This window comes from Orbicella franksi, chromosome 15 (assembly GCF_964199315.1).
Source record: "Orbicella franksi chromosome 15, jaOrbFran1.1, whole genome shotgun sequence".
NCBI lineage: Eukaryota > Metazoa > Cnidaria > Anthozoa > Scleractinia > Merulinidae > Orbicella > Orbicella franksi.
In genome coordinates, this window is record NC_138159.1 from 14912611 (window position 1) to 14925773 (window position 13163).

At 37.3% G+C, this 13163-nt stretch overlaps 2 protein-coding genes and 1 long non-coding RNA gene across 4 annotated transcripts in view; 2 read left to right on the plus strand and 1 right to left on the minus strand.

The window, feature by feature from the left end:
- LOC145470193 (uncharacterized) overlaps positions 1-13163 on the minus strand; it is a 370979-nt gene that overhangs the window by 257996 nt on the left and 99820 nt on the right. The window lies entirely within an intron of this gene.
- On the plus strand, positions 182-3268 carry LOC145469361 (GFP-like fluorescent chromoprotein cFP484). The gene is made up of 5 exons (XM_081453056.1): positions 182-701; positions 784-884; positions 1830-2048; positions 2439-2648; positions 3003-3268. The coding sequence occupies exons 1-5, from the start codon at positions 699-701 to the stop codon at positions 3148-3150; spliced, it is 681 nt and encodes a 226-aa protein (XP_081309182.1). The 5' UTR covers positions 182-698; the 3' UTR covers positions 3151-3268.
- LOC145469507 (GFP-like fluorescent chromoprotein cFP484) lies at positions 6429-8284 on the plus strand. Its single transcript, XM_081453252.1, has 4 exons — positions 6429-6590; positions 7255-7473; positions 7707-7916; positions 8143-8284. The coding sequence occupies exons 1-4, from the start codon at positions 6508-6510 to the stop codon at positions 8282-8284; spliced, it is 654 nt and encodes a 217-aa protein (XP_081309378.1). The 5' UTR covers positions 6429-6507.

A 13163-nucleotide genomic window follows, 5' to 3' on the forward strand; every position in this document is an offset into this window, starting at 1 on the left:
CTTTCAATTGTTATGTTTGTACAACTGTATTTGAAGTAGCCGTCGCTTTCCATTGAATGTTCCAAAAATAGAAAAAAAAAAACTAGTTATGTACTTCCGTGTATATCAATCTAATATTTTGTATGATGGAAGCCTATAACTAATCGGGTAGTTTCTGTTTTAGGCGATAAAATGACTGTTATCGATAAGTGAAATAAACACAATTAATTAAGTTTCCTTTTTTGATTTTATTAATTTGCCCTTAAGAACAAAGTACTCATAAACGATGCATGAATTCAATATTTTGCTTGACAGAGTCCTCTAATTAATCAAGTTTCCCTTTTAGGCGGTAAAATGACTATGCTTTCTATGTCGGTTATATGAAACATGAAAAGCGGTTCAATTGCAAGGTAAACAAACAAAATTAATTAAGTTTTCTTTTTTATCTCGTTTAATTAGACCTTAAAATAGGCTTTAATTGAACAATGATTTAATTTGTGTACTTTTACTTTCCACGTATGGATGCAGGAGACATCTGGTCAGCTTTGTTACAAAGTGTCTCTGGCTTGTGATTGGTTCAAGTAGATTTAGGGCGTGATATTGGGTTTTATAACAGCACCTCTCAGAGCTGAGGTCTCATTCACCCTGGTGATTTGGCAGAAAGCAGATCGAGCACAACAAGAGCTGTAAGACTGATATCTTACGTTACGTCTACCATCATGGTAAGTGTTGCACAGGAGAAAAGGTTGTACTTCAATTTCACAAATTCACAGATCTGCAATTAATCCCAATTTCATTCCACAGAGTGTGATTAAACCAGAAATGAAGATCAAGCTGCGTATGGAAGGCACTGTAAACGGGCATCCGTTTGTTATTGAAGGATTGGGAGACGGCAAGCCTTTCGAGTAAGTAAAAGCTTAAAGATGTTTAATCATTGCGGTCAGTTGTACGGTCGTCTCCTTTCGAGCAGTGCTTAGTTTAGTTAGACTGGAGAATTCGACTAAGCCGTATTTCTTTCGGGATATTGCCTCAGATGCAGGCTCTATCTTTCTTCCCTTAGAGCTTGCGACCATTAAGGTGACGAAGAACATAGCGAGAAAATCTACATTGAGACTTACAATTCTTATTTGTTATCCTTACATTGAAATCGATACCTAAAATGTACTCAGCTTCGCTCTATGTTAAAATAATTGCAGGGCTAAGGATTGATTTTCTTCTGTTTAATATGCCAATTCCGGCGTAAGCTCTATTTGCCATACATTTGTAAGCCAAGCAAATTACTGGCCGGGGCTATACCAGACTGTTAAGTGCCAAGTTATAAAAACCTCTTTATTTCTAGTTAATCAAGCGATTCCTACCTTTATTTCTCTACCTTATATCTCTTGGTTTCTCTTTTCTTTTCCATTACAAAAGAGTGTATCCTGCCACATTAAGAGTCGTCGAGTCGTCATTAGTGTCAAAGAAAGCACAGAAAAAGTGCGCACCATTTCAAAGAGCGAGCAATTCAGTAACTCGGTCAATCGGAACGTACTGTACTGTTTCAGGGTGCGTGTAGAACAAAGCTACCAAGAAAACAACAATCATACGGTTCTGAATGTTTGACGTCAGACTCTCAATGTCGAAAGCAAATATTTTCTTGATTAATTTGGGCTTTATAAAGTAACAGAATGAATGCTGTTGCACCAAGAGAACGAACTTAGCTGAAAATTTCAGAACTGTTCTTTACACTAATCAGCTTAAGTACATCTCTGTCTTCGTATTTTTCTCAGGACTCTGTGACTGAACAAAACTAATGCATTGCATATGAACAGACTTTACGTTACCCTTGGTTTCCTGTTTTTGTGTTTTAGGGGAAAACAGAGTATGGACCTTAAAGTCAAAGAAGGCGGACCTCTCCCTTTTGCCTACGATATCTTGACAACAGCATTCCATTACGGCAACAGGGTATTTGCTGAATACCCAGAGCATATAACAGACTATTTCAAGCAGTCGTTTCCTAAGGGGTATTCTTGGGAACGAAGCCTGACTTTCGAAGACGGGGGAGTTTGCATCGCCAAAAACGAAATAAAGTAAGTAAAATGTAAACCTGATCTGCTCTGTGCATGGAAAAAAGTAGCATTGTGTTCCAGATTGATAAAATTTGTTCAGTTCCAAACCCATTAGTGTCTTTTCGCCTTCTTGTTTTGATGATCCTGGAAATTGTCATCATGAAATATTTTGAACTAGAATTTTAAATATCTTTTAATTCTTAAGTGTCAGTGTTTATATCAATAAGGACCAAAATAACAAAAATTGCTTCTGGTATCACGCCGTGCCCCTTGTACAAGGGCACTTATATCTTATTGAACGAGTTTCTATTAAACTACATTGCAAACCATGCCTTTATTTAAATCCTTTTCTTGTATCTTTGCTTACGTATCTTTGGTAAAGCTGAGTATGTGTCACTTCTCTTTGATCAGAATGGAAGGCGACACTTTCTATAATAATGTTCGATTTGATGGTGTCAACTTTCCCCCCAATGGTCCAGTTATGCAGAAGAGGACGGTGAAATGGGAGCCATCCACTGAGAAAATGTATGTGCGTGATGGAGTGCTGACGGGTGATATTACCATGGCTCTGTTGCTCAAAGGAGATGTTCATTACCGATGTGACTTCAGAACTACTTACAAGTAAGCTTTCCTCAAGACATAGACAATTCTTGGTGGATAATGTAAGAACAGAATCAGTAACCTAAGCTCTGCCTTCTTGATTATGGATGTCCCTTGTGGAGATTGCGGTTGAAGACGACTCCAAATTTAGCTGGATCACAAAGTTTAAAACTACCCATTGTGTATGTACCCATCACATAACCTTACCTACATGTAGGAGAGAAAGATAAAGTCTTTTTCTCATGTTAGTGAAGTTTCGGAAGCAGGTACTGATCAGTGATAGGTGTTTTTAGGGGGGAAATAGTTTAATTGTATCTCTTATAAGATTACGCACCCAGCCCAGTGTCACTGATCCGGATTGTTTTTCCTTTACAGAGCTAAGGAGAAGGGTGTCAAGGTGCCAGGCTATCACTTTGTAGATCACTGCATTGAAATATTGAGCCATGACAAAGACTACAACAACGTTAAGCTCTATGAACATGCTGTTGCTCATACTGGGTTGCCAGGCAACAAACGACAATAAGACAACAACTTGCTTTTTTGGAAACTTAAAATGTGAAACCGTTTCCATAAAGATGAAACAATACTATCTGATTTTATAGCCTAGGTAATTATTACAATGGAAACAATATCTCTGTAGCTACCCGACTGAGGCATAGGCAGCGTCCATTTGCGCACATTTAAGTATTTTACTTGGTTCTAGTTATGAGTTTTGGGTTTTAGAGAGGAGTGTTTTTGAGGTTTCGCGATCTGCCATTACTGATAATGGAACTGACGCATTTGGCCCCTTCCATTTTGGGACATCGTGGCTCGGTTCTGACACCTAGACTTGCGAAAATACTTTCAGCTGATTTTACAATTTCCAGTAAATGCGTTACTTGAAGAACTGTATGGAATAAAGTTCTGATGTATCCTTTAGATATAATCGATCTTTAGCTCAGAATATTTATCTCAATGTGGGCGCTGCTTCTTGTTTACAGTATCATATAGCATAGTTGAGAGCTGATTTCGGGATTTAACTTTTTTTTTTTTTTTTTCATTATTTGATTGAACTTGGGTTTCTCTACGGTAAATGTTTTCTAGCAGCATTTAGTGTTATTACTTGCCAGTGATAGAATGAATGATTTTAGGATTGAATGAATTTTTAGTGATTGAATGATTTTAGGTGTAAGTTTAACATAAGAGGAAGATATGGTAAGTGACTAAAATAGCGTGATAATCATATGCTAGCAATTTTTTAAGCTTTTAGTTGTTACGGAAAGATAATGAGTGTGTGTGCATCTAATTAAGCGTTCGAAAATACATATAATCAGCAATTGTAAGAAGAGTATTTTGAAAAGGAGGCATACTGTATGTGAATAATAGAGAAGAACTTTCTGAGAAGAGTAATCCAGAGAAGAACTTTCTGAGAAGAGTAATCCAGAGAAGAAAGAAAAAGGTCAAGGATCGAAAAGAGGATATTGAATAAATCTTGTAGTTGAACTTGTTTTGGCTGTTTTACAACAAGGGGTACCTCGCTCGCTGGGCTAGTTCCCCCAAAGGGCGCTCTACATCGGCAGCACCCTCTTGGATGAGAACAAAATTGTTCTTGAAGCCAAGTTTTGTGGAATTTTCTTTCTTACGGTACTGGCTTGTGGAAGAGTGACTTTTACGGTAAATTCAATTAACAATTCAAATGTTAAATAATTCTTCCCTATTCTTCTCACTTTCTGTTTTTATTTAAAACTGTAAAGTACAACATGAATGGTTTAAGACGTAAAACAGACTGAAATAAGTTATTCAGTCAGACAGTCAGTCAGTCAGTCACTCATCCCAGCCTTCTTTTTTTTTTTTAAGTCAGTTCAATTAACCTACAAAATTTTCATTTAGGCGTGATGAAATTTATTGCTTTATTCGAAGTATTTCTGTGAAAACAAAATTGGATTTGGTAGAATTTTCAACTTCTCGTTCCCCATCAAATTCTTACTCAAGTCGTTACGTAACCGAGTAGAATAGAGTCTGCGTCGACACATTCCAGGAACCACTAAGCTGCGCCGTCTCAATTATTCTTTTCTTTGTTTTTTGTTTGTTTGTTTGTTTGTTTTTGTCGGGTCCATCGGAAAGGGACCTTATGCAAAACACGACGGCAAAGGCAACGAGAACGTCACCAGACAAAAGGTTTAATGAGCAGAAGAAGGGCTGTGCACGTGCTTTTTATTTTTTGGTACATTCCTTTGTCGTCCTCTGCAAAGCAACAACATGAAATGACCAATTTTCAATTTTTTTGACAAGGGGACTCACTACGGCTAATTTTGCGAATTTCTATTAGGAACTGAGCGGATTCGTAACATATAACTTGTAAACAGTTTTAATACCGACAAACACACTGAATAGATCTAAGTAAATGCGAAATTCCAAACACACTTTTTTAAATAGCAGTCGTCCTCGCCGTCGCCGTCCTACATACGTAAAACTCTTTACTTGTATCACCCATAAATGTAATAAGAACCATAAATGTATTTGAGACGTTCTGGTTTCGAAAAGAAGAGAGGAGGCAGAAACCCAGGCAACGATAGTCCATGTAGCAGCCATGAGTAATCAGCAAATTTTAAGTTCAGGCTGCAGAATGACTGTCCTTTTGATGCTGTATGTGACTACTATACATTGCAACGGCTCTACGGAGAATGAGTGAGACGAAGGGCGGAGTGAGAAATCCAAAACAACTAGCGGGGCTGCCCTGTTGTTAAGGAATAGGTCTGTTTACGCAGGACTATAGTTATAAAAAAAAAAAAAAAAAAATTGACACACCAAGACCAAGGGTAGCTTCCCACGCAGACGCTCTAAGGGCTCGTCACGCGTTCCTTCCCCACGAACGCCTTCTCAACGGACCGGTCATCTCCATTCACTGGCGGTTAGCCTTTGTTTTGAAAGAATCAATTTGCTGTTATCTGCACGTTGACACCTCTGTCGTTTGCCATGTGGTTATGAATTGTTTAGGCTCATTTCTGCTGCAAGATATTTGCTTTCGAGGGACAAAATATGGAAAGACATATTGCTTGTATATTGTGACGGCGGGCCCGGCGGTTTGATTTGAGAGAAAAAAAAATAGTTACGTACTTCCGCGTATATAAATCTAATATTTTGTTTGCTGGAAGTCTATAATTAATCAGGTACGGTTTCCGTTTTAGGCAATAAAGAGACTACACTTTCGATCCCAGCTATCTTGTGACTTTCAATTTAAACTGGCATAATTGATAACGAGCTGAAGTTCAATTGCAAGTTCAATTGCAAGTTAAATAAACAAAATTAATTAAGTTTCCTTTTTTAGATATTATTAATTTGACGTTAAGACCAATGTACACGTGATCGATCAAATATTTTGCTTCGGAGGCCACTAATTAATCAAGTTTCCGTTTTAGGCGGCAAAATGATTATACTTTCGATGCCGGCTATCTTTTGAAAAGAGATTCAATTGCAAGGTAGACAAACAAACTTAATAAAGTTTCTTTTTTAATCTTATTCAATTAGACCTTAAGATTGGTTTGAATTGAACAATGATTTGCGGAAGTTTACTTTCCACGTATGGATGCGAAGAGACATCCTACATTGTAGATCTCGTCAGCTCAGTTATAAAGTCCTCCCGGCTTGTGATTGGCTTAGGTGAATTTAGGGTGTGACACGGGGGTTTATAACAGCATCTCTCAGAGCTGAAGTCTCATTCACCCTGGTGATTTGGAAGAGAGCAGATCGAGAACAACAAGAGCTGTGAGACTGACATCTTACTTTACGTCTACCATCATGGTAAGTGTTACACAGAAGAAAATGTTTTTCTTCAGTTTCATAAACTCACAGATCTGACGTTCACCCCAATTTCTTTCTGCAGAGTGCGATTAAACCAGACATGAAGATCAAGCTGCGTATGAAAGGCGCTGTAAACGGGCACCAGTTCGTGATTGAAGGAGAAGGAAAAGGCAAGCCTTTCGAGTGAGTAACAGTTTAAAAATGTTTATTCCTGGTTATCTTTTTCAGATTTTTTTGCATTGCTTCGAACAGCAAAATAGATTCTTTCGGTATAATTCCATTGGACAAAATTTAGCACCGAGAATTCACCTAAAGCCGCATTTCTTTCATTTTATCACAGTGGATACGGGATCCATCTTTCCTTCATTTCATCGTACAAACGTTAACTTTGAAACATTTATTTTCTACCTCTGTCCACATATGCCACTTCGTAGGCTCTGTGTGCCATGTATTTCCAAGTCAGGTAAAATTTAACTGAAATAAGCTCTTTATTAATCACCCTCTGTGGCGTGATCACACTGCTACGTGTTAAGTTTTTGAACCTCTCCATTTCTAGATAGTTTATCACGTGACTTTCGCCTTGTTTCTATGGTACAGTCTTTTTAGTTACTGTTTTGTTATCCTAAATCTTTAAATCTGGTATGCAGCTGAAAAAAGAGGTCGTTGGCTTTTCATGTTTGCCAAAGTAAGCACTGAAAAAGTATGCACTATTAAAAAGAACGGAGAAACCATAAACACAGAGGGTAAACTTACTGCAACGTTTTCTGTCGTTACGTATACCTTTGCATATGAACAGTTCGTTTTCTTACTGTACGTGATCTTACGTGTGTTCTTGATTGCGTTTTAGGGGAAAACAAAATATGGACCTGAAAGTCGTAGACGGCGGACCTCTGCCTTTCGCCTACGATATATTGACAACAGTATTCCATTACGGCAACAGGGTCTTCGCCAAATACCCAGGAGATATAGCAGACTATTTCAAGCAGTCCTTTCCTGAGGGTTATTCTTGGGAACGAAGCATGACTTACGAAGACGGGGGCGTTTGCATCGCCACAAATGACATAACGTAAGTGAGAAGTAAAGATGATGCCTCCTAGGAGGAAATATGTAACACTTTGATATATAAGTACACAACCACGAGAAAAGAAATTTTTAAAAAAATGTTTCTAGTATTATTGTCCCTCTGTGATGGCGCTCTTATATTTTAATATACAACTCTCTCTTAAATTATGTCAACTATACCGTTAAATAACGTTGTTTAACGTATCTTCTCTCGGTAGCACTGACATGTCTAACTAGCCTGGTTGGCGACTGTTTTCACTATGAGATTCGATTTGATGGTGTGAACTTTCCTGCCAATAGTCCAGTTATGCAGAAGAAGACCGTGAAATGGGACCCATCCACTGAGAAAATGTATGTGCGTGATGGAGTGCTGAGGGGTGATATTATCATGGCTCTGTTGCTTGAAGGAGGTGGCCATTATCTTTGTGACTTCAGAACCACTTACAAGTAAGTTTGTTATCCGTTCTAATGATGACGCGGAATAAGAGGTAAAATTCAGAAATTCATGAAGACATAAGAGCAAGGAAAAGAGTTTGTCAACTTTTGTCACGTTAGAGTGCTTTAGAAGCTAGCAACGATTGATGTTAGTTTTCACTCATTACACAGTATCATATTTGTTATGCTTATGAAACAGCTCAATGTCACTAATCCGAGTTTGATTGCTCCATTGCAGAGCTAAGAAGGTTGTCCAGCTGCCAGAGTATCACTTTGTGGACCACCGCATTGAGATTGTGAGCCACGATAGAGATTACAACATTGTTAAGCTGCGTGAGCATGCCGAGGCTCATTCTGGGCTGCCAAAGCAGGCCAAGTAAAGGCTTAACGGAAAGCCAAGACGACAACAGCTAAAAAATTATAGTTTTAGTTTTAGTTTTAGTTTTGTTTTTTTTTTGCTGTTTTTGTTTGGAAGGCATTTACTCGATATAGTTTTTGATACTTTGATTCATAGATTGGTGTCGGGAATTGTTAGACTAGCTCTAGACTTAAGTTTGTTAAAACAAAAAAAAATAAGATTTCATTTTTTTTTCTTTTTTTGCGGGACTGCAGCATAAAGGTAGACTTTTTCAACTCAGTTGTAGACAAATGCAAGTTAGAAAACTGAGGTGAGAATAAACTTGTTGTCGAGTCGAGAGTTTGTGGAGTTTTCTTATCATAAAGTACTGGCTTTTGGAAGATTGTGCATTAAATGCAATAAGCAATCCAATATTTTTCCTTCCCTCTCTTTCACTGCTTTATTTTTTGTTATTTGTTTGTTTAAAACGGTAAAGTGCCACAGGAATGATGGAAGATTTTAAAACGGAAATCAGTCAGTCAGTTACTCACTCACTCACTCTTGCCTTCTTTTCTTTAAAGTGCACCTAACCTCCCCTTATTTGGGCTGATTAAATTGTCTGTTTTATTTTAAGTATTGGGCTGAAAACAAAATCGGTTTTCGATCAATCTTTAACTTATTCAGTTCGTTGCGAGACTGAGCAGTGGAAAGAGTCTGTATCAGGGGAACACAGCAGCTCGAACTGTGGCATCTCAATTATTGCCTCATTTATAAAGTGTTAAAGTCACAAAACTGCTTAACAGAAAGAAAGAACGCTCACTGTTAGCATTGGGGTTTAAGGAATGTTAACGTATATGAACATACAAAAAAAAAGATAATATGAAAGTAGTAACTGATATACATTGCCCGTGAAAGCAGTTCCGCACAGCCGTGCTTTGCATATTGGTAACTTAATGGGTTTGTCATCGATCATGTATGGCAATTATCTGTATCGGACCAAGGAGGCGGGCGATTTTTGTTTTCATTACAAAGAAAAGGAAATTAAATTAGGTCAAAATGTTCTGGATAATTCGCCGAATAAGAAACGTTGTTACAGTGAGACTGGTAGAACATAATTAAAAAGCGTCATGCTACTGGCCACCGGCGAAAAAGAGAAAGTTAAACTGAAACGTCTAAACATACCACCATTGAAAATTTCGCAAAGAGGTAGATGCTTATTCAGAATTCACCTGCACTGTTTTGCAGGAACGTCATATTTCGTCGACCAGAAAACATGAAAATCACAGAGAAACAAGTCCTAAGAACGCAATGCGGGATACAAAGTCCTGAAAAATGTGATCCACTGCGTGTTAGTTACTATATAGCATCATCTGTATTATTTATTATACTTGAAAAACGCCATTCAACGATTACAGCATGGAAGCCGACAATTTTCCAAGAATATTTTGGGTTCCTTGGCTTACCAATTAACAGACAGTCAGTGAACATTTGGGACTTTGCACTGGAGTAAGGAGGTAAGCGGGATTTTAAATATGTTTTCTTAGTAAAGTCTGTAAGTCGTGAGGAGTTAATATGTGACTAGCTTTTGCTTAAACTGGCCTTGTCAACTGCGTTTGCTTGTTCGAGATTTCTAGCCATGCCAACGGAACTCATGTGGATCAATGAGAAAGATCTGTAACGGCCTATTGCTTGGCTGCTAGAAGGTCATTTCTCTTCGAATAAAGCCATTCGATTTCATATTTATAAATCGGCAAATGCGTATTCGCAGCGGTATTGTTGGATGTATAAAACAGTAAACTTCCAGGAGTAATGCCGTATCTCCTTAAGTGAAATAATAAACAACGAGGGGCAGGTTGGTTTCGGCTCTCGATTTACTAATATCAAGAAATATCGTTTTACCTTACTAGGGGTATCGAATGGTCCCATTCAATTTAAAAGTGATTGCAAAATTTGGTCTTTGCTCGAATTACTCGCAAAAATTAAATGAATGCTCGCTTGCTCGTGGTCGTAAAATTTTTGAGCTGTTCGCATGCTCAGATTCTCGATTGCTGGAAGCGTCGTGAATCATCAGGCTTCAGTTTAGTCTGGTAATATAACTTTCATCTTCTTTTCGTGGTGTGTTCACAAAGTTGGGTTAGAAAGCTTTAGATCTCCTTGAGCGTCCACCTACTGACTCAGATGAAGCTAAATCACGACGTAATTTGGCACAAAACAAACCATAATTGGTAGTAAGGTGCTGGGATGGTTTAAACCGCGATGAAATCTTAACGTGCTGCCTAGCTAGCGCTTTCCACTTATTGCCCTGTTTTGGAGGCGTCAGCCAACTTATTTGGCCCAAAACAACATTTCCTTTTATTAATAAAATAGAGATTCAGGTTAGCGAAAAATGTGCCAAGTACTCGCTGCTCGCGATCTGTATTTTCCAAAGTGTTCGTTGTTCGCAAGACAAATTTGATGACTGCTCATATGCTCGCAAATGCTAGCAAAGACCATTGGATACTCCTCTTACTGTCTCAAAAAAAAAAAAAATTAGTAAATTATAATTTCGTGGTTGTTACAGGCCAACCAGGCGATCAAAGTATTTCGGTTATTGTTTCAACTCATTGTAATAACGAAATCTAGAAATGTTCATAATTAGTACGTTTAATAACAAACCCAGCGGGGAGAACTGATCTAATCAGCTATTAAGCCAAAGCGGGCGGGCTCATATCATGCCATTTTTGTATCATTTTTCATTATGATTTATATTTTGACATCTAAAGCAAACAATAGACGCTATTTTTATTTGCAGGAAATATATCAGTTTTGATGCGTAGATGCATTTAACAGTATTATTGTAAATTCATTAACTTTCCTCTACCTTCTGAAGTCCTCTTCTTCTGTTACTTTTTTTTTTTTTTTCTGTCTGTCATGTAAAAGCCAGAAAGTTAAGGATGGCTTTAATATAAATGATTTTTGCAAAGTGGTTTGTAATTATTTTATCAGGCGTCGTGGCAGCTTTAATAAATTGTTTGTTTGTGCATGTGTATTCGAGTTAACATGGGAAGGACTGCCTTTTGACGCTATATGTGACTATCACAATGTGGCGGTAGATAGCTGCACTGAGAGAATGAAATTCGAGCGTTCCGCACCAAGCTCATAGGTAAGTCTGTTTCACTGTAGTGCAAGCCTAGTTTTTCTCAGTTTTCTCTCTCAAACTTCTTTTATTATCTAACGTGCCCACTTCAATTCTTAATTCAATTTCATTTGCCTCTCGAATTAATGTCCTTTGCCTGTTGTTGCAAAGTGGAGCAATTTGTTTTTCGGTTCTTCAACTCAATTTTACTTTTCTTTTAGGACCCTTCGAATTCTTTTGCGATTTAGTTTATTGTAAGGGTACTAAGAATTTAACCTCTTAAATTAACGAATCACGATGTACTGTGTGACAAACGAATGCAAAAAGCCCGCAACTTAAGTACTTCAAACGCTTAATTTATATTTTAATTAGCTGTTGGATGTTAAATGTATCATAGGTATGAAATAACAGAGGTAGCAGTACTGTAAGCTACTCTCAGATTATGATTTGTTACACTCAATCAATCCGCGGTAATCAAAAACTAGTGGGGCCAATGCGATCTAAAACTGCGTAACGCCCTAGAATATTATGATCCATATGGCGGTACGTAGTTATACGGCAAGAGACTGGTTATATAAAATTAGTAAATAGAAATCATTGATAAGAGGAACAGGGTGAAAACTGTGCACAGTGATTCATGTGCAGTTCTTTATGCGTTACTCGGGATTAAGTTTTGTCTTCCATGAACGACAGTCCATGCAGCAGCCATGAATTGATTAAATTGACAGAAAAAAAAAAGAAAGAAAGAAAAAACAAAGTAACAGAAGTACAGTACTGCAAAAGAGGAAAGTTAATGAATTTGAAATGATACCCATAAATTCATCTAAGTATCAAAATGATATATTTTCTGCAGATATAAATACCGTTTATTGTTAGCTTTGGATGCCAAAATCATAATTAAAAAATGGCATGATATGAGCCCGTCCGCTTTGGCTTAATGGCTGATTAGATCAGTTCTCCCTGCTGGGTTTGTTATTAATCATACTAATTATGAACGTTCCTACATGTGGTTACTAAAATGAATTACTACTTCAATAAAGTGAAGTAAAGTGAAGGATGAGTTGAAATAATAGCCGAAATACATTGATTCCTATAAGTTATTTTGGCAAACGGTACTCTTCACTGTTCTAAGTATAAGTGTGTTTTTGATCCGCTGTATATTAAAAAAAAAAAAAAAAAAAACCTTAATTTAAGCATGTGTTCTCGATGAATGTACCTGTGCAAATCGTTGGTTGTTAAGAGCTCTGCAGCACTATAGGCCATGCAAAGATAAAAAAAAAAAAGCAAGGTAAACTGACACATCTAGTCGTGCGATGCTCCACTAACCAATACTGATCCTAGAAAACAATATTTAATCTTTTTTTTTTCTTTACCTTCCAGCAGAATCAATAAAAATTAAAATCCATAAAAAAAATAAGGGCTGTGACGGCTTGTTACGGAGTTCGCAGCAACAGAGTCAACCATTCTGTTCGAATAAAGCCATTCTGATTGCTTGAAATAAGATCGCCAATGATAATCAATTAGTTTTGTTTGTTTGCCCCATTGAGCCTCATTTATCGTTATCAAATATGTTTCACGTGAGAGTTACAACATATATAGCATCAGTTGATCAAAAGCACAGTCATTTTTTTCGCTTCAAACGAAAACTGCCTGATTAATTAGAAACCTCCATTACGTAAAATAGTAGGTGTTATACACTCAGAAATACATAATTATATATTCTAGACAGATTTGTGGAGTTGAACTAATTCAAACACAATTATTTGCAATTCCGATATATATCAATTATTCACCAATGTTCTTGTGG